Source organism: Lactuca sativa, chromosome 5, assembly GCF_002870075.4.
Source record: "Lactuca sativa cultivar Salinas chromosome 5, Lsat_Salinas_v11, whole genome shotgun sequence".
Lineage (NCBI taxonomy): Eukaryota > Viridiplantae > Streptophyta > Magnoliopsida > Asterales > Asteraceae > Lactuca > Lactuca sativa.
In genome coordinates this window covers 233,194,802-233,217,382 of record NC_056627.2, presented here as the reverse complement: position 1 = coordinate 233,217,382, position 22,581 = coordinate 233,194,802, and the positions used below count along the sequence as shown (strand labels likewise).

The following is a 22,581-nucleotide window of genomic DNA, read 5'->3' as shown; positions in this document are numbered from 1 at the left end:
ATAAAATGAGTAGATGTTCAAAATTCGGTCCTAACGGCAAAAGGACTAGCGATATCAATGAGGCAAAGTGGTGTGAGAAATGTAGGAAGAAACACTTCAAAAGATGCACCAATGAAGTGTCTTGCTTCAAGTGTGGAAAGACTAGTCACTATGCTAGTAACTACACCCACAACGTGTGCTACAAACACGGAGAAGCATGTTATCTTAGGAATGACTAGCTAAAGAGAAATGAAGGAGCAAGGCCGAATGTACCATCGAAGCCGAAGGGAAGAGCATTCCATCTGATCCTTGATGAAGCAAGCGATGATGCAAGGGATCAGGAGTTAGGATCTATATATCTGAAGATTAAGATATAAAGTAGTCGTATAGATAGTATCATATTGTGTAGCCTAATATAAGAGGCATAGTGTAGGGTGAACTTGAATATCTATGTAATCGTTTCAAAAAATGATATAAACCTTATTTATCTTACCTAATGCATTAATTTTCTATATGATTTTTCATGTGTGGTGACTTAGACAACTGAGAGGCCATACTTAGGACAAGTATGAGTAGAAGTGGTAGGTAGTAGATGCATATACTACCTAAAGCACATGACTCGCACTTGGATCAGGGAAAATCACAAGTTAACTAAGAAATTAGTAGTTGAGTTTGTTTCGTATGTTTCCATCATTACCATCGTTTCAGTAATGACTGCGAAGATGACCGTTATTCCAACCCTAGTGGTCATATCAGATCGTGTCCGACTTGAGAATAAATCTACGAAATCAGTTAATTGGTTCAGATAACCATGTTCGATGTAGTATCTGACTCAAGTCATGTGGTTAAAGGAAGGGATAATCACTAAAATTCATAGAAGTGTCGCGACCGTCTTTAATGCTAAGCAACTTGTAGCTAGAATTGCTACATGTTATAATGTGATTATATCACATTAGAACATTAAGGAAGGTTTCTTCCATGTTGAATTCTGACTCAAAAGAATTGTGTCTAGCGATTGCATCATATGACAAAAGGTAATTAAATGCAAAACCCATCGGTCTATTACAGTAATCATAGAGATAGTGTCTCCAAATCTTAAGAGTGAAAACAACAGCCCCAAGCTCTAAATCATGAGTGGGGTAGTTTCGTTCGTGGGGTTTCAGCTGTCGGGAGGCATAGACTATCACCCTATCTCGTTGCATTAACACGGCACCAAGACCTTGAAGCGATGCATCACAGTAAACCACCATATCCTCAACCCCATTAGGTAAGGCCAAAATCGGAGCTTCACACAATCGTTTCCTTAACTCATCAAACGCCAGTTGCTGCTCCGGGCCCCAAACGAATTTCATTGATTTCTTGGTCAATCGGGTGAGTGGTAAGGCGATTTTAGAGAAATTTTCAATGAACCTCCGATAATAATCGGCTAAACCCAAGAAACTGCGAATTTTAGAAGGTGTTTTCGGAATCTTCCATTGTTTAACCGCATCAACCTTGGCTTGATCGACCTTGATACCTTGTTTGTTTACCACATGCCCCAAGAACTGAACTTCTTCCAACCAAAATTCACATTTTGAAAATTTAGCATAAAGCCTTTCTCTTGCCAGAGTTTCCAGAATCTCCCGAAGGTGTTGCTGATGCTCCTTTTTGCTCTTAGAATAGACTAAGATATCATCTATGAACACTATGACCGAACGGTCAAGCATCAGGCTACACACCCGGTTCATGAGATCCATGAACGCTGCGGGTTCATTGGTGAGCCCAAAAGGCATCACTACGAATTCAAAGTGCCCATATCGAGTACGGAATGTTGTTTTCTCAATGTCTTCTTCACGAACACGCATCTGATGGTAACCGGAACGTAAATCAATCTTGGAAAACCAAGATGCTCCCTGAAGCTGATCGAAAAGATCGTCAATACGTGCCAACGGGTACCTATTCTTTATCGTGCGCTTGTTTAGCTCCCTATAATCAATACACATTCGCTGGGATCCATCTTTCTTCTTCACAAAGAGAATAGGAGCACCCCAAGGCGAGCAGCTTAGCCGTATAAACCCTTTATCACTTAGTTCTTGAAGTTGATCTTGGAGCTCTTTCATTTCAGGTGGTGCCAAGCGGTAAGGAGATTTCGCTACCGGAGTCGCACCTGGCACCAAGTCAATGCGAAACTCCACTTGCCGAATAGGTGGAAAGCCAGGGAGTTCCTCCGGAAAGACATCGCTAAAGTCGGAAACGATAGGAATGTCGTCTAGTGCTATAGCAGAATAGCAAGAAGCCATAGCCAGGCGGGGAATGTCCCCCTGAATAATAAGTTCTCCACCTCTAGGGTTTCGAACACGAACTTGCTTCCTACGACAGTGGATTTCCGCATCAAACGCATCAAGCCAATCCATGCCTACGATAACGCAGAGCTCTCGCTTCGCAATAGGGATATGATCAATGGGGAATTCAACTCCAGAAAACTCGAGAGTGTAACCTCGATAAACATCGGTGACATAAATAGTGCGGTTGTCGGCAACTTCGACAACCATTGGGCAAGCCAATTTTACGATACTACACCCCAGACGATTAATAAACGTGCGAGACACAAAAGAATGGGTAGCACCGCTATCAAACATAACAACAGCAGGCTCGGAATCTAGCAAATAAGTGCCTGATTTACCACATACGATCATGTAAACAATTCTAACTACCATTTATTAAATAATGGAAGGAGAGAAAAGAAAGAAAAAAAAAGAAATTTACCTGCCACTGTCGCGGTAATCACCGGCTCATCTGCAGTCATCTGGTGAGGACGACCTCGTGTCACCATAGTGGGTCCCTTAGAAGACGATGGAATTGCAGGATTTGCACCCCCGCTTCCTTTACCAGCCTTCAACTTCGGGCATTCGGGCTTCTTGTGTCCCGTCTCGTTGCAGTGATAGCAGACGGGAGCAGCAGAAGTAATCTGAGGAACTGCACTCGCAGGGGGAGCCCTACAATTCTTCCAATGATGCCCTGGCTTTTTACAGTTGTAGCATATCAACGGATTTTTCTCGCCCTGACCTGAAGACGGCCTGTACTCATACCTTGACTTACCACCCTGCTTTTGCTTTTTCTGGGCATCTCCGGATGTCTTGGAGGAGGTGTCATTGGCCTTCCTCTTGGTCTGGGTCTGCAACTCGATTTCCCTCCTCCTTGCTGCATCCATGATCGCGGATAAAGTCGGGAACTCCTGCATGCTAACGAATTCCCGAATCTCGGTACGTAGAATGGTAGTGTATTGGCTGACCAACCAGGCCTCGTTCCCAGCAAATGAGGGACAAAAAGATAGCATCTCCAAGAACTTGGTGTTCAGGTCGCTAACAGACTCGGTAGTTTGCTGTAAGGCCATGAACTCTTGCTGCATCCGCTGCTGCTCCACCTTGGGCACATATTGTGCCTCGAACCTCTCCACAAATTGGGCCCAAGACATGGCCCACACTTCTTCCTCGTTTAATAGAGCGGTGATGGTGTTCCACCATGTCTTTCCCCTTTTTCGCAGCTGATTCATGGCGATCACAACTTTGTACTGGTCCGAACACCCAACAGTCATGATGGCGCCCTCAACATCTGACACCCAATGCTTAGCAGCAACTGGGTTGGATTCACCATTCCAAAGAGGAGGGCTACACTTGCTGAACTTCTCGAAGTATTATGCCGAATCCCGAACGGGCGGAGCCGATAACTCTCCCCCGGGAATAGCTGCGAGGCGCTCAACCAGAAGAGCTTTGACCTGGTTGATTATGTCATTGGTCACGCCCGGGATTAGTTCATTGAAAGCGTTATTGAATTCCTCAGCGACAATATTCCTAACTTGCTCCATTTGGAGCTGATTAAGGCGAGCAGGCGGAGCCATCTGTATCCGTAGAAGGAGGAAAATATTTAGAAATAATTCAGCCTAGATATTTCTAGGAAGACGAAACACTCAGCTTGCCGAAAATTTCTCAACCTTGCCCCGACCCGAAACTGGCACCGATGTTTCAAATAGTAGGGGCCCTTCTACTATCTTCCACACAAGTTCTAATTTCACAATCGCGTCTAGTTTCAAAATTTCCAGCTCGCTCTAGCCGTTAATTTTACATCTCTCTCACATGTTAACATTAAATAAGTGTGTAATCTAGCATTTTAAGACTAGTAGAATCCAATTCATAGTCAACAATTTAACATAAACATTTAACATAAGAAATAAGGCTTACTTGGCTGGCCGACTGGCACACCGCGACATCTTTCACTACTAGTCTTCAGAAAATTTGAAAAATCTTTTAAAAAGTGAATAAACTATTATAGAGCCTCAAATGTGAGTCTAGAACATCCACAAGAATGCCTAGTTCCCTCAAATTGTGGCTCTGATACCAACTTGTGACACCCAATTTTTTTTTTGCAAAAATTTTAAACTTTTAAAACCCATCTTAAATTAAATTAAAACAACTGAAATAGTCATAACATAATCCATCAACTTAATAACCATATAAAATAAGTGCGGAAGTAAGAATAATAATAAGGTCCCAACAAAATAACTAGTAGCGATGTCCCGATGCTCCATGTCAAGCCTTAGCCTCTTTAATCTTAACACCTGAAAAGTTATAAGGGAAAAACGTAAGCACGAAGCTTAGTGAATTCAAACACAAACATTGTACTAACATTCATATTTACTAGCCCTAATCCATTTTCCAATTATAATGATAAAGGCAAAGAACGAATCAATGTCTATATTACAAGAAGGACTTGTAGGTTTGAACCGCACCGGGAAGATCCCGTATCATTTGGCCCTAATCACCGCACCTCACGAAGAGTATTACGTTGGTGATCTTACCTACCCACCGCACCGGTAAATCCGTATACTTTGGTGGTGTCCCCATATCCATAATTAGTTACATACAGTGCACATGTACGAATTAAAACAATACTTATATAGCATGCTTTTATAATAAATTCAAATAATCACACACGAGCTAACTAGCAAACACAATCATCAATACAACGGTGTGAGAGAACTCACCTTGAGTGAGTATTAAGGATGGCTAACAATCAAATAATGCTACCAAGCTTGAGAAAACTTCAAAACCTCACCTAAGAAGGACTAAAGGTTAGAAAGGAGAAGTAACGAAGCTATGAGTTGAGAAAAGAGTAATCACAGCAAGGTCTCTAAAACAGACCTGCTGTTCAAAACGGATTTACTCCAAAATCTAAAACAAAATCATAGCTTTAACTAAATTTTATAGGAAACTATGATTGCTCTGGATTCCACAACTATAAAGAACTCATTCTAACTCCAAAAGATGAATTAAATATGAATTTTACAAAATGGTGTATCACTTCTGTCTCCAACAATACAGTCAAGTGATGTTGGCCAATTCTACCCAACTTGTGAGTAGAATTAGTCCAAAAGAAAATTAATAGAAGTAAAGGACATACAAGTGAAAGTCTCAGAGTTGGAATTGAATGAAAATCATCTCTCAAACTCCAGATATAAAATTCACATTGTGGACAATCACAGCACTAGCAAAAGCTGGTGACTGCCCACTGACCTGGAGTGTGGATCCATTCTAACCAATTTATAATTGGAAATAACACCCCATATTCTCCAGATCTTAAATTCATAATATAAGGAACATATAGAAACTTGGAATCACTATGGATCCTTTTCCAAGCCTCAGAAATGATGAAAACAAAATGACATATCAGAACAGACCCGGATCAGACCTAACAGCAAAGATACCATTCTTTCACATAGATAAAGCCCTTATCAGTGAGGTTGGCCTTCTTAAGAAAGTTAGACAACTCAAATTGTGAACTTTTAGAACTCGTTTGGGGTCCGTTTGAGTTCTAGAACTCCAGATATGATTTTTACCAAATGACTACAGATCTGATTGAAAACATAATCGTAGCCACCCGTGATTCCTTTTTGGCTTATCCATCCTTCTCCTTTTGAAACACATTTTAAGATGTGTTCATCATCCCAATTCAGTCCCCATGATAATGGTGGTACTAAAAAGGGTTAGGGATCATTAGGATTTCATTTAGCCACAAGGATGTAATAATAATCAACATGAAAATAAACATAAGCACATAAAATCATCATTCTCCCTTTTAGGGTTTCCATGATCTTTTGCCACATGTAATCCCCTAGATCCATCATCCACCATATATGGGGTGAAGATAGGATCTTGAGATGATGTATAACATACAATTACAAATAAAATAAGAAGGAGAAGAGGTGAAGATGAAATCATAAAACTAGAACAAGGTTATGAATCAAGTTGTAAGAAAGGATAAGGAGGTTCATACCAATACGAATCAAGGCTGGAAATGAACAAGAATTAAGCTCCAAACAGCCCCTTGGCAGCTCTTTATCCCAAAGAGAGAGAGAGGGACGATTTTTGAGAGAGAGGGAGGGTTTAGAGTGTTTTCCTTGTGTGTGTTCCAAATGATTCAATTTACACATTAAGTACTATTAACTAGATGGACTTTGCGAATAGGCCCATAGCCCATGGACTTCAATAAAAGGAGTTTACAAGATGATCAAAAGAGCCCAATAACATAAGAAATCAGACATTGGTTAAATAAATTAACCCAAGGTTACAAGGATAATTAAATTAAAATAACCAAACGTACCGAGAAAACCCGGGGCGTTACAACTCTCCCCCACTAAGAACGGACTTCGTCCTCGAAGTCAACACCTAGAAACAGATCCGGATAATGAGCCCGCATCTCGCATTCTGGTTCCCAAGTCCATTCCGAACCCTTCCTATGTTGCCATTGCACCTTAACCAGGTTTACAGTCTTGTTGCGGAGAGCTTTCGTCTTTCGTTCTAAAATAGCGATTGGTTTCTCAACATAATTGAGACGCTCGTCAATTTGTATGTCCTCCAGTGGTATCACAGCGGTCTCATCAACAACGCATTTTCGTAACTGAGACACGTGGAACGTATTATGAATTAGACTAAGCTCGTCAGGAAGCTCTAAACGGTAAGCCACCTTCCCCACACGAGCTATGACCTTGTAGGGTCCAATGAATCGGGGTCCGAGCTTTCCCCGCTTCCGAAATCGAATCACACCTTTCCAGGGGGAGACTTTAAGCAACACATAATCTCCCACCTGGAACTCAAGATTGGAGCGTCTTTTGTCAGCATAACTTTTCTGACGACTGCTCGCTGTGACCAAGTGATCCCGAATCACTTGGATTTTCTCCGTAGTCTGTAGCACGATATCAGTACTCCCAAGTACCCTCTGCCCAACCTCGCCCCAACAAACGGGCGTCCTGCACTTCCTCCCGTACAAGGCTTCATACGGAGGCATTTTAATGCTCGAGTGATAGCTGTTGTTATAAGAAAACTCAGCTAGATGTAGATGGTCATCCCAACTACCCCCAAAATCAATCGTACACGCCCTAAGCATGTCCTCCAAGGTCTGAATCGTCCGCTCACTCTGCCCGTCTGTCTGCGGATGGAAGGCGGTACTAAATTGTAATCGTGTGCCCAATTCCTCTTGAAACTTCCTCCAGAACCGAGAGGTAAATCGGGTGTCTCGATCGGAGACGATAGAAACGGGCACCCCATGTAATGAGACAATCTCCCGAACAAAGATCTCGGCTAATTTCTCTGCCGATGAGCTCTCCTTTATAGCCAGAAAGTGAGCACTCTTAGTCAAACGATCAACAATCACCCATATTGTATCTGATCCTCGGGCAGTTCTAGGAAGTTTTGTAATGAAGTCCATGGTTAGATGCTCCCATTTCCATTCAGGAATCTCCAATGGTTGCAACTTTCCATGCGGTTTTTGGTGTTCCGCCTTGACCTTCCGACAGGTCATACATTCTTCCACAAATTGAGCCACATCATTCTTCATTCCATGCCACCAGTAAGCCTCATGAAGGTCCCGATACATTTTAGTAGCACCAGGATGGATAGAAAATTTTGACTTATGAGACTCATCCATTAGGGTTTTCCGATTTCCCCCGGTATATGGAACCCAAATCCTACCGTAGCGAGTCAGCAAACCCCGCCCGTCTCGTTCCATCTTAGGCAACTCTTTCCCAATCTTCTCACGCCTGATGTTTTCCTCCAGTATTGCCGTCTTTTGGGCGTCCCGGATTAGATCTAACAAAGACGACACCAACGTGATCCGGAGACACTTAGCTCGAATCGGTTCGGCAGATTGTTTACGACTGAGAGCATCAGCTACCACATTAGCTTTACCGGGGTGGTAGTGAATTTCACAATCATAATCTTTTACCACATCCAACCATCAGATCTGCCTCATATTCAAATCCGGCTGCTCGAACAAATATTTTAGACTCTTATGGTCAGTGTATATGATAAACTTCACTCCATAGAGATAGTGTCTCCAAATCTTAAGAGCGAAAACAACAGCCCCAAGCTCTAAATCATGAGTGGGGTAGTTTCGTTCGTGGGGTTTCAGCTGTCGGGAGGCATAGACTATCACCCTATCTCGTTGCATTAACATGGCACCAAGACCTTAAAGCGATGCATCACAGTAAACCACCATATCCTCAACCCCATCAGGTAAGGCCAAAATCGGAGCTTCACACAATCGTTTCCTTAACTCATCAAACGCCAGTTGCTGCTCCGGGCCCCAAACGAATTTCATTGATTTCTTGGTCAATCGGGTGAGTGGTAAGGCGATTTTAGAGAAATTTTCAATGAACCTCCGATAATAATCGGCTAAACCCAAGAAACTGCGAATTTTAGAAGGTGTTTTCGGAATTTTCCATTGTTTAACCGCATCAACCTTGGCTTGATCGACCTTGATACCTTGTTTGTTTACCACATTCCCCAAGAACTGAACTTCTTCCAACCAAAATTCACATTTTGAAAATTTAGCATAAAGCCTTTCTCTTGCCAGAGTTTCCAGAATCTCCCGAAGGTGTTGCTGATGCTCCTTTTTGCTCTTAGAATAGACTAAGATATCATCTATGAACACTATGACCGAACGGTCAAGCATCAGGCTACACACCCGGTTCATGAGATCCATGAACGCTGCGGGTTCATTGGTGAGCCCAAAAGGCATCACTACGAATTCAAAGTGCCCATATCGAGTACGGAATGTTGTTTTCTCAATGTCTTCTTCACGAACACGCATCTGATGGTAACCGGAACGTAAATCAATCTTGGAAAACCAAGATGCTCCCTGAAGCTGATCGAAAAGATCGTCAATACGTGCCAACGGGTACCTATTCTTTATCGTGCGCTTGTTTAGCTCCCTATAATCAATACACATTCGCTGGGATCCATCTTTCTTCTTCACAAAGAGAATAGGAGCACCCCAAGGCGAGCAGCTTAGCCGTATAAACCCTTTATCACTTAGTTCTTGAAGTTAATCTTGGAGCTCTTTCATTTCAGGTGGTGCCAAGCGGTAAGGAGATTTCGCTACCGGAGTCGCACCTGGCACCAAATCAATGCGAAACTCCACTTGCCGAATAGGTGGAAAGCCAGGGAGTTCCTCAGGATAGCAGAAGAGCAAGAAGCCATAGCCAGGCAGGGAATGTCCCCCTGAATAATAAGTTCTCCACCTCTAGGGTTTCGAACACGAACTTGCTTCCTACGACAGTGGATTTCCGCATCAAACGCATCAAGCCAATCCATGCCTACGATAACGCAGAGATCTCGCTTCGCAATAGGGATAAGATCAATGGGGAATTCAACTCCAGAAAAATCGAGAGTGTAACCTCGATAAACATCGGTGACATAAATAGTGCGGTTGTCGGCAACTTCGACAACCATTGGGCCAGCCAATTTTCCGATACTACACCCCAGACGATTAATAAACGTGCGAGACACAAAAGAATGGGTAGCACCGCTATCAAACATAACAACAGCAGGCTCAGAATCTAGCAAATAAGTGCCTGATTTACCACATACGATCATGTAAACAATTCTAACTACCATTTATTAAATAATGGCAGGAGAGAAAAGAAAGAAAAAAAAAGAAATTTACCTGCCACTGTCGCGGTAATCACCGGCTCATCCGCAGTCATCTGGTGAGCACGACCTCATGTCACCATAGTGGGTCCCTTAGAAGACGATGGAATTGCAGGATTTGTACCCCCGCTTCCTTTACCAGCCTTCAACTTCGGGCATTCGGGCTTCTTGTGTCCCGTCTCGTTGCAGTGATAGCAGACTGGAGCAGCAGAAGTAATCTGAGGAACCGCACTCGCAGGGGGAGCCCTACAATTCTTCCAATGATGCCCTGGCTTTTTACAGTTGTAGCATATCAACGGATTTTTCTCGCCCTGACCTGAAGACGGCCTGTACTCATACCTTGACTTACCACCCTGCTTTTGCTTTTTCTGGGCATCTCCGGATGTCTTGGAGGAGGTGTCATTGGCCTTCCTCTTGGTCTGGGTCTGCAACTCGATTTCCCTCCTCCTTGCTGCATCCATGATCGCGGATAAAGTCGGGAACTCCTGCATGCTAACGAATTCCCGAATCTCGGTACGTAGAATGGTAGTGTATTGGCTGACCAACCAGGCCTCGTTCCCAGCAAATGTGGGACAAAAAGATAGCATCTCCAAGAACTTGGTGTTCAGGTCGCTAACAGACTCGGTAGTTTGCTGTAAGGCCATGAACTCTTGCTGCATCCGCTGCTGCTCCACCTTGGGAACATATTGTGCCTCGAACCTCTCCACAAATTGGGCCCAAGACATGGCCCTCACTTCTTCCTCGTTTAATAGAGCGGTGATGGTGTTCCACCATGTCTTTCCCCTTTTTCGCAGCTGATTCATGGCGATCACAACTTTGTACTGGTCCGGACACCCAACAGTCATGATGGCGCCCTCAACATCTGACACCCAATGCTTAGCAGCAACTGGGTCGGATTCACCATTCCAAAGAGGAGGGCTACACTTGCTGAACTTCTCGAAGTAGTATGCCGAATCCCGAACGGGCGGAGCCGATAACGCTCCCCCGGGAATAGCTGCGAGGCGCTCAACCAAAAGAGCTTTGACCTGGTTGATTATGTCACTGGTCACGCCCGGGATTAGTTCATTGAAAGCGTTATTGAATTCCTCAGCGACAATATTCCTAACTTGCTCCATTTGGAGCTGATTAAGGCGAGCAGGCGAAACACTCAGCTTGCCGAAAATTTCTCAACCTTGCCCCGACCCGAAACTGGCACCGATGTTTCAAATAGTAAGGGCCCTTCTACTATCTTCCACACAAGTTCCAATTTCACAATCGCGTCTAGTTTCAAAATTTCCAGCTCGCTCTAGCCGTTAATTTTACATCTCTCTCACATGTTAACATTAAATAAGTGTGTAATCTAGCATTTTAAGACTAGTAGAATCCAATTCATAGTCAACAATTTAACATAAACATTTAACATAAGAAATAAGGCTTACTTGGCTGGCCGACTGGCACACCGCGACATCTTTCACTACTAGTCTTCAGAAAATTTGAAAAATCTTTTAAAAAGTGAATAAACTATTATAGAGCCTCAAATTTGAGTCTAGAACATCCACAAGAATGCCTAGTTCCCTCAAATTGTGGCTCTGATACCAACTTGTGACACCCAATTTTTTTTTTTGCAAAAATTTTAAACTTTTAAAACCCATCTTAAATTAAATTAAAACAACTGAAATAGTCATAACATAATCCATCAACTTAATAACCATATAAAATAAGTGCGGAAGTAACAATAATAATAAGGTCCCAACAAAATAACTAGTAGCGATGTCCCGATGCTCCATGTCAAGCCTTAGCCTCTTTAATCTTAACACCTGAAAAGTTATAAGGGAAAAACGTAAGCACGAAGCTTAGTGAATTCAAACACAAACATTGTACTAACATTCATATTTACTAGCCCTAATCCATTTTCCAATTATAATGATAAAGGCAAAGAACGAATCAATGTCTATATTACAAGAAGGACTTGTAGGTTTGAACCGCACCGGGAAGATCCCGTATCATTTGGCCCTAATCACCGCACCTCACGAAGAGTATTACGTTGGTGATCTTACCTACCCACCGCACCGGTAAATCCGTATACTTTGGTGGTGTCCCCATATCCATAATTAGTTACATACAGTGCACATGTACGAATTAAAACAATACTTATATAGCATGCTTTTATAATAAATTCAAATAATCACACACGAGCTAACTAGCAAACACAATCATCAATACAACGGTGTGAGAGAACTCACCTTGAGTGAGTATTAAGGATGGCTAACAATCAAATAATGCTACCAAGCTTGAGAAAACTTCAAAACCTCACCTAAGAAGGACTAAAGGTTAGAAAGGAGAAGTAACGAAGCTATGAGTTGAGAAAAGAGTAATCACAGCAAGGTCTCTAAAACAGACCTGCTGTTCAAAACGGATTTACTCCAAAATCTAAAACAAAAACATATCTTTAACTAAATTTTATAGGAAACTATGATTGCTCTGGATTCCACAACTATAAAGAACTCATTCTAACTCCAAAAGATGAATTAAATATCAATTTTACAAAATGGTGTATCACTTCTGTCTCCAACAATACAGTCAAGTGATGTTGGCCAATTCTACCCAACTTGTGAGTAGAATTAGTCCAAAAGAAAATTAATAGAAGTAAAGGACATACAAGTGAAAGTCTCAGAGTTGTAATTGAATGAAAATCGTCTCTCAAACTCCAGATATAAAATTCACATTGTGGACAATCACAGCACTAGCAAAAGCTGGTGACTGCCCACTGACCTGGAGTGTGGATCCATTCTAACCAATTTATAATTGGAAATAACACCCCATATTATCCAGATCTTAAATTCATAATATAAGGAACATATAGAAACTTGGAATCACTATGGATCCTTTTCCAAGCCTTAGAAATGATGAAAACAAAATGACATATCAGAACAGACCCGGATCAGACCTAACAGCAAAGATACAATTCTTTCACATAGATAAAGCCCTTATCAGTGAGGTTGGCCTTCTTAAGAAAGTTAGCCAACTCAATTTGTGAACTTTTGGAACTCGTTTGGGGTCCGTTTGAGTTCTAGAACTCCAGATATGATTTTTACCAAATGACTACAGATCTGATTGAAAACATAATCGTAGCCACCCGTGATTCCTTTTTGGCTTATCCATCCTTCTCCTTTTGAAACACATTTTAAGATGTGTTCATCATCCCAATTCAGTCCCCATGATAATGGTGGTACTAAAAAGGGTTAGGGATCATTAGGATTTCATTTAGCCACAAGGATGTAATAATAATCAACATGAAAATAAACATAAGCACATAAAATCATCATTCTCCCTTTTAGGGTTTCCATGATCTTTTGCCACATGTAATCCCCTAGATCCATCATCCACCATATATGGGGTGAAGATAGGATCTTGAGATGATGTATAACATACAATTACAAATAAAATAAGAAGGAGAAGAGGTGAAGATGAAATCATAAAACTAGAACAAGGTTATGAATCAAGTTGTAAGAAAGGATAAGGAGGTTCATACCAATACGAATCAAGGCTGGAAATGAACAAGATTAAGCTCCAAACAGCCCCTTGGCTGCTCTTGATCCCAAAGAGAGAGAGAGGGACGATTTTTGAGAGAGAGGGAGGGTTTAGAGTGTTTTCCTTGTGTGTGTTCCAAATGATTCAATTTACACATTAAGTACTATTAACTAGATGGACTTTGCAAATAGGCCCATAGCCCATGGACTTCTATAAAAGGAGTTTACAAGATGATCAAAAGAGCCCAATAACATAAGAAATCAGACATTGGTTAAATAAATTAACCCAAGGTTACAAGGATAATTAAATTAAAATAACCAAATGTACCGAGAAAACCCGGGGCGTTACATCTAACACTTCAATCTAAGTGTTTCCTACTTCCTAGAGTGGCTTTCTTGCATGATTAGTTGTATAAACACCAATTATATCCATATATGTATCATTATATTCTTATTAGGATCCGTTTGTGCTCATGGTTTCACTTGACACTTAGCATCCAATATCGATCTTACATTAGCATCACTCACTACAGTAGGGTTCATACCCCTTAATCTATCTTTTAAATGATTTTAACTGCTTTTATAGGGGGGATAAAAGTGGAACTATTATAGTTAATATATCAATCACATGTGATTAATAACTATCCAACAAGTAGACTTTCTTATACTTCAACTGTTTTATCAAACAAACTCTTCAAAACATTTTATAAACCGACATCAAGTCACCTTTTACCATTCAAATGGTTAAATCATTTTATTAAACTATTTTAAACTTATATATTGTCAAAATCATGTCTATATAGATATAGTTATATATGTAAGGTTAAGGGACTTAGGACTGATAACTCACTTTACTTCATGTTCCTTGTTTGGTTGTGGACTTAGGGTATCAGGTTGTTTTTCCGAATGTCATTTGAATCTTAGTAATATATTATGTATATATGTATAGATAAAAAAGTTCTTACATAAGTTTTGTACCTTTGGATAGCAAAGGTGTACTAACACACGCGGTCATTAAATCAACATTACTAGTAAACTATAATAGGTATAATTTAGAGGTTACTACTCACTACTGCTAGTACAATGAATCATACAAGAGTCAGTTCATTCATGAGTCGATACAAACTTTCTATTATGAGAAACAGAAACAACATACTATGATGAGAAATAAGATAGCACACACCATACTAAACAAAGAGAACATACTATACACTAGAACAGAGAGAACATACAATAAACTAGAACATACTATACACACACTAGTTCATTATAACATCAATGTGAACCACTACTTCATGGCATGCCACTCTACTACTGTGTCACATTTTGTAACCAGAGTCTCCTGGAGGGAGAGCGTGAGTTTGTGTATAGATCTATACGGGACTGACCCTCCTACACCTTGCTCCTAGGTACATAGAGATCTGCAGGTCTATGGGTGACGAATGTCATACCATTTCGATGTGCTTGATCGTCGTGTTATACTAGTCTATCAAGTATGGTTACAACCTCTTCACATTTTACGTTAATTAACATATTCGATTAAGGCAGTTAGTACATTGGTAGTTACTTATATATAATACTATAGTACATCGTTATTTTCCCATTGCATTCACATTATGATTTTCTCACATAAACGGAAATGCAAACTATATTTGGTAATGATAGTCATACTTGGGAAAGATACAGACTTTTACAAACAAACAAAATGGAGAACATTCGGGCCTTGGTAGAAGGCTACTTTTTAGTAGAAACTATAGGATTTTCTAGGAGATTCAAACACTTAATACAAACACTTACAAACATCTAGATCAAACATTTTCAAACGCTTTCATACAAACAATGACACTAAAATACTTATGAACCCACCAGCTTTAATGTTGATATATGCTTTCAAAATAACTTGTATTCTTAGGTCACCAGTACACAGGTACCGATGACTAGGTTTTGAGAACACGGAGCTTTCAAGACTTGTCTTTATTTTGATTATTCATTTTTGGTGTCTTATAAACTATACACAGAACACACTTGTATTAAATTATACTACTAATGCAATGGATGATGTTATTGCTTGTTTACTATTATACATTGTTTTGATACTATACATGACGTCCTCCGCCCCAGAACGTTTCTGTCGTTCCGGTTTTGGGGTGTGACAAACACCCCTAGATTCAGGCAAGTCAATTAAGATATAGTAAGCATTGAAAATGACTTCATGATAGAAGAATATTTAGCATAAATAATCTTAACCAAAGTTATAGTATATGTCACAAGGATGTCGTACACATAATGACCGTTGAAATCTGACTTTGTATTAAGAAGTTATGCTTCCTCGAAGTTTCACGATTAAACTAGCACGATTTTTCGTATCGTAAAAAGTAATTTTTCATAAATTACTTTTTTGATAAGTGGTCTAAACTAAATTCATATTAGTCGTTAAACCTGGAGTATGCATTTGAAGAACGTCTAAATCTCACTTCATTAGAGGAAGTTATGATTTTTTTTAGGATTCAACGTATTAGTATACAACTTAGAAATTAAATTTTAGATCAGTTAATTTTTAGCAAAAATAATCTAATCGAGAATTGAAGATCTCACTAATAGGAGTCTGTCGATATAAAGATAGTCAAGAACAGACGTCGAACGAAAGAGCTGTCAAATTTTAATAGAATTTAACAGTCTAACTAGTTAAAATATCAATTTAAAAATAAATTCACAATTAGCCAACAGAGTATGAACGAAAGTTGTAGACCTCATCTATGGATACGTATTGATATCAAGAACATAAAAACGGAGCTTGTATGTGAAAGTTATGAATTTTTTAACATTAAAGTTTTACCTATGTTTTTGCTTGCTGCCTATGTAAGGTCACGACGTGACAAGAATTTGTCATGAAATGAGACACATGGCTAACGATGTGAGAGGCTCATGAACAACCTATAAATAGATGATTTCATCTCATTTCTTCATCACAAATCACTTCCAAACATTCCTTTCTCTCCCTGTCTCTCTCTCTCTCTCTCTCTCTATATATATATATATATATATATATATATATATATATATATATATCCCATTTTCTAAAGTTTTTTTGTGGGATTTTGGAGTATCTTAGCAAGGATTTTTGGTGTCAGAAATCTCGACAAATAGGACCCCTCGAGCTAGAATTTTTCCAGTATAATTCCTGAATTTTCGATTCAAATCTCTATAAGTTAGGCTACACTTGCCAGTATAATTCCTGAATTTTCGATTCATAATCTTTTTTATGAAGATATAAATAGGATTTATCGGTGATTAAAAATCATAATACAAATTGATCTACTTACAGAGGTAATGTCTAGGCAAAATTTAGTGAGGTGTTTAATATGAGATTTCCAAATAATATACTTTGTATAGAAACGAACCTTACCTCCGATATGATCTTACTTGGATTCCCTTTACTTGATAGATCTTGATGTAGACTTTGGGGTTGTTGAGGAATCTAAGTCCTTCGAATACTAAGTTCCATGAAACATTAAATTAGACTAAGGGGTTGTTTGACAGGATCCGAATATTTAAGATCTAAATTTTTAAGAGGTCTGAATTGCTAAGCGGGTCTGAATTTTTAAGGTCTGAATTTTAAAATGTTGTTTGGTTGAAACCTCTTAAGTATTGTGCTGAATAACAAAACTGACTATTTTACCCTTCTGTATCATTTCTTTTAATTACAACCTTATACTTCCAAACTTTTTCTTATTAAAACATTGCACTTTAAAAGTATGACCGGTTATGCTAATTAGGTAGAAATAGGAAGTACAATGCTATGAAAGCTATATGGAAAACAACTATACTGATTAAAAACTCATATATATATATATATATATATATATATATATATATATATATATATATATATATATATATATATATATATATATATAAACAATTTCAAAACAAAAACACATTACGTTTTAAATTCCTTTGTATGTATATAAAAAATTCCACATAAATTGTAATCATCTTTAACCTAATTGTAATCAAGATCGCAATGTTTACAACTGTGAAAAAAAAACATACATATTAAAAACCATGAATCTTTATATGCTCTTTCTTCACATTTTCTAGACTCTTTTACAAAGAGAAACCTGATAACGAATAATTAGAAACACAAAATCAATAAGCTTTAAACTATTAACAACATTGAATGATGTCAGCCCCAACACAACAAAAATTGCAATGAACAATGAGAAGAACAAGTGCTAATTGCAAACTGAACACAATTCATAAAATAACAATAGTACATAGAGTAACAATTCATATCTAAAACATAAGCACCACAAAAAAATCAATATTTGAAACAACACAAAGCATCATTACCGATTTTAGAAAAAAAACAGGAGAAAAGAAACGAATCAGAAATTAATAGCATAACAATTTCGATTTTTGATTTTAAAATTTGAGGGGGAAGAAGGAAGAAACAGAAGAAGACTAATGAATTCGAGGGGATAGAAGAAAGAAACAGAAGGAAGAAACAGAAGAATGCCTGTTGCGGTCGGCTAAAGAACGAGATGGAGATGGAAGACAAGCAGTGGCGGAGGAAGGCGGCGTTGTTGGGTGCAGCGTCGTCGATGATTGCGACGGCGGAGGAAGGAGGCATCACTAGCGTCGTCGAAACTGAGGAGAAAAATACGAAAAACAAGCAGACTCGAAGTGAAGAAAGAAGAGGAGGCGGTCGATGTGTTTAGGGCAAATAGAATGCGCATCTCTTTTTTCATTTTTCAAACTTCATTTAATATCTGAAAAAATAAGAGGCATTTTTAATTTTAAAAGGTAAAAAATAATATGCAAACAAACGCTCTGAATATGTATTTTTAAGACATTGCCTCTTGATTTTGCAATTAAGAGGTAAACAAACGGGGCCCAAAACTTAGTGGTATCCACATCTAGGTCTTTTTGAAAAATGTTTAAGATGATGCTTTGCCCAATTCACCTGTCACCAAAAAATTTCTTAGGTGAGTGCATACTTACATTCCTCTTACACATAGATATGAATTATCGAGATTATTACACGCTTATGTGCTTATTGTTTGTGCTGAGAATATTACGTGATAGATAAGATATTATGAGATGATGTTTAACTTATTAAATCACTTAAGTATTATACTCTTATAAATATGTATTGGATAGTAACAAGTGATGGTAGAATAGCAGATGATAGATAAGTGATGGTAGATAGGTGATTATAAATAGGTTATGATAAATACGAGATACTGGGAGATGTCATAACCTATAGTTGGCGACCACTGACTAATCTAAACAAGTCATGTCGAAACATTGGCATGCCCATAACCAATAGTTCATGAACTACAAGTTTACGCGATGTAGTAACTACGTATTAATGCGATGATACTCTAAACCTTACTGGACACGTATTTGGGGATTAATCCCTGGAACATTATTGTCTAGGTGATGTAGGCGATGATCCTTAGGAAAAATCCGTAGCAACAAATATATAAGGAAATGCGATGTAGGCGGTGATAGGTAAATGCGATGTATGAGATTACCCTTAGGATGAATCCTTAAGGAATAATAAATAAAGAAAATGGGGATGGGTAATCTGGTTAATTATTTGACATGAAATATCTGAATAAATGAATTAACTTTATTATTATGGGTTGAAAACCCTATGTATCTCACCAGGTTTTCTAACCTCACCTAATCAGTTTATTTGTATCACATATATCAATGCGAAGACACATTAGACTGAGAGATTAAATGGGATGTGCATTATTAGTTTAAATTAATGTAGATATGTTTCTGCTTATATATTGTATCAGTTATGACATCCAAAAAAATATCAATATCGAATGTTTCTTCAAAGATGTTTAATGTTAATAGTATCTCACATTGAAATAATATTTGTGGGACCAGCTCCGCAACAAAATAAATAATGTGTTTTAAAATAGGCATACATAAATTTTTTAAACTGACCATAAGTTTGGGAATGTCGTAGTCGTGACGATAATCTTGTGGTTATAATGAATGCGAAAAAATGACTTCGTATGAGGAAGTTCTGATTTTTCAAAGTTTCGAGTAAGGCATAGTACAATAGTGTGAGAAACATAAATCGAAATAAAAATCGGTTGATTGTTAGCCAAAACAACGTCAATGAAAGTTGAAGATCTCCTAAATACAAATTTGTCTCCATAAAGATAGTCGACAATGGAGTTCGTATGTGATGGATATAAGAAACACTTGGTACCTAAGTTTCGACACGAACGAGAAGTTTTTTAAGATTTGTAAAATTGAAATACAATGAAAATTAGTTGATGTAGTCTAAACGAAAGTTGTAGTACTTGTCGATAAAAAGTCAGGGATAAAAAGAACGTCAAAGAAAGAGTTCGTATGAAGAAGTTATCAACTTTGTAGCTTTGTTTATAGTATAAGCCCCCCTGAATAGAAACACTAAAAATAAATTGAAAAATAGCCAACAAAATCTAAATGAGAGTTGTAGTACTCGTCAATAGCTATGTATAGATATAAATACTATCAAGAATGGAGTCCATTTGTGAAAGATATGATTTTTAGAAAAATATAAAATGTCAATTGTCGAGATCGTGACATGTGGCATTACTGATGAACGAGAAGTGCACGATCTAGTGGAACCCTTCCTCCCCAAGACTTGAAACAGATGGGTGACACATGGCAGGGTGCGGTGTACCTTCTAAAAAAACTCTATAAATAGACATGTTTTTAAGCTTAGTTTTGCACCAATTTCTTTCTAAACTCTTCCTTTCTCTCTCAATTTTTCTTGAGGCCCCAAGGCCAAACTTTAGTAATTCTTAGGTGTTATTAGAGAAATTATGAAGTGCCAGAGAACTTTGAGAAAAAGAGCTTTCAATTATGAAATATTTCTTGTGTAATGTCCGATTTTTTATCAAACAATATGTATGTTGAGTTATCCATATCGTGCTCTAAGTATAACTTATATTTATGTTTATACTTGTTATTATGAACTTATAAATAACATTTATCTATGATACCAATCGTTTTATTGACCGATCTACTTACGGGAATGATGAAAAGGATAGATCGGTGAGGTATTTCAAGTGGATTTTCCATACATTATATCTTTATTTACCAAACGGATCCTACATCTCAGAAGATCTTACCTAGTTGTGTCCTATCATCTATATGTCAATATTTATTTTGGGATTACTGATAAATATGAGAACACATTATAATGATTAAACCTTATAAATACGAACAAATACCAAAGCTTAGTAATATTTGTGTTTAGGTCATTTTAAAAGAAAATATGAAGTAATGAAAGATCTGACTTTCCTACAAGTCTTCCGCCCAAATCAGATGAGTGTATAGTTACTTTCATGAATGTAACTTAATACTAGTAATTATTGAAAAAAATTTAATATTTCTTGAAAGTTTATATGTGATGTTAGATGTTTATTATATGGAATATTCATTAAATGTGTATTTGATAACATATATTGTGTGAACTAGTTATGGTTAATTATTGTTCGAAGATTTATATGATATTATTATGTGATAATCTTAAAACTAAGTGTAACTACTTAAAAGATTACTACATGTTATAATACACTATGTGTTAAGAATATATACTCGGTTATGATTAGTGTCGTTTAAACAAGAGTTAATATTAAAAGTCGATTACAAGGATTGTAATATGGTACAAGTTTTAAATCACTATGTATAAATAATATCTAGATCCAATTAAGTTCAATAAATGAATAGTCATATACTATATTGTGATAGTATTGTATAAATAGGAAAATGATTAGGAAATCCATTATTAGCGATATGGTATTGTTTAATTTTTATTAAGATTTCTAAAGGATATTTTATATTGAAGTAAGTTTGAAATCAAAATAGTCTGAAAGTTAGGGTAGTGTGTAAGATTTAAACCGAAGTGTTGGGGCATGTAAGCGCTCTAAAAATTATGAGTGATTAGTTAGGTTATTTATTCCCTTTGTTGTATTGTTTGGTTTCTCTCTCCTTATATATAGAGAGAGTTGGTTATGTGAAAAAGTAAGAGTGTACAAATGTAGTTTCTAGAGAGAGAGAGAGTGTGCGTAGTGGGATCTCTCCCACCAAGGGAGAGTTATCACTCCCATCCCATGTTCTTCATGTAATATTTTATTTCTCTCTTTATAGTAAAATCATGGAATTACTCATCTCTTTTATGTTCTTCATATTTATGATCATTTAATTTCAAGACGTTCTGATTTTGCACAAAATGAACGTCAAAATGGGCTACAACAATTGGTAGAGAGTCGTACCTTGAAGGTTTAAGCGACTATTTCAAGGGAACGACACCCGATCAGTGTTTATCTTGAAGATACTTTTTGATTTTTGCAAGAATTTTTGGCTTCAGAACCGGATGTTCTTATGATGAGTTTTTTTATTTTTAAGTGTTGATTCAAGCATTCAAGAATAAAAAGAAGTTGTTGATGCTTGTTTAATATTCTACTGGGAAATTCGGGTTTGTAAACCTCTTATGATGTTGTTGAAGAAGAAGAACAAGAAAAAGGGTGAAGAAGATTTTTGTGGTGTAAAAATAATTGAAGAATTTGCTCCATGCCTTTTATTTATGCCATGGAAATAAGACAAAAAATCTTAGGTTTATTGAAGAAAGTGGAGAGTTTCTCTTTGAAGATTTTGTTCAACAACTTCTTAAGTTCATCAAAAAAAGGTATGATCTTCATGCCTTTCAACTCTAATGTTGTTGTGAATCTTTATGATAGAGTTTTTAGACGTAATAAGGTGTTTGCAAAAAGACTTTTGTCCTTGTTACTCTTTTTAGAAATATTACTCCATTTTATTTTCCCTCCTAAAGCAAAAACCATGTGAATTTGACCCATCCCATCACATTTTGTCCCTTAATTTTCCTGCATACTCAACCTTTTTTCCCTTTGACCTATGCTTTTTCCTCTAAACTTTTTACCTTCCCAACACACCACCTCATCCATATGACTTTAACAAAGATTCCTATTGATAAACTTGAAGATATAGGCTCTTCGGCATCAATTTTTCTCAAGAAAATACCCTTTTTCGTGTTCAGCATGTCCTCCTCGGGTCCCATACCAAAGACCAAATTCACACAAAAAAAACTGCCC

At 37.9% G+C, this 22,581-nt stretch overlaps 3 protein-coding genes across 3 annotated transcripts; all 3 read right to left on the bottom strand.

Moving 5' to 3' along the window:
- Window positions 1–850: 850 nt before the first annotated feature.
- LOC128125960 (uncharacterized) lies at window positions 851–3,169 on the bottom strand. Its single transcript, XM_052763620.1, has 3 exons — window positions 2,725–3,169; window positions 2,456–2,632; window positions 851–903 (listed from the first exon to the last, which is right to left on the bottom strand). The coding sequence occupies exons 1-3, from the start codon at window positions 3,167–3,169 to the stop codon at window positions 851–853; spliced, it is 675 nt and encodes a 224-aa protein (XP_052619580.1).
- Window positions 3,170–3,652: 483 nt separating this feature from the next.
- LOC128125959 (uncharacterized) lies at window positions 3,653–9,997 on the bottom strand. Its single transcript, XM_052763619.1, has 3 exons — window positions 9,958–9,997; window positions 9,555–9,865; window positions 3,653–3,856 (listed from the first exon to the last, which is right to left on the bottom strand). Exons 1-3 carry the CDS (start codon window positions 9,995–9,997, stop codon window positions 3,653–3,655), a joined length of 555 nt encoding a protein of 184 aa, XP_052619579.1.
- A 15-nt stretch (window positions 9,998–10,012) lies between these two features.
- On the bottom strand, window positions 10,013–11,056 carry LOC128125958 (uncharacterized). Its single transcript, XM_052763618.1, has one exon. It carries the CDS (start codon window positions 11,054–11,056, stop codon window positions 10,013–10,015), a length of 1,044 nt encoding a protein of 347 aa, XP_052619578.1.
- Window positions 11,057–22,581: the final 11,525 nt, after the last annotated feature.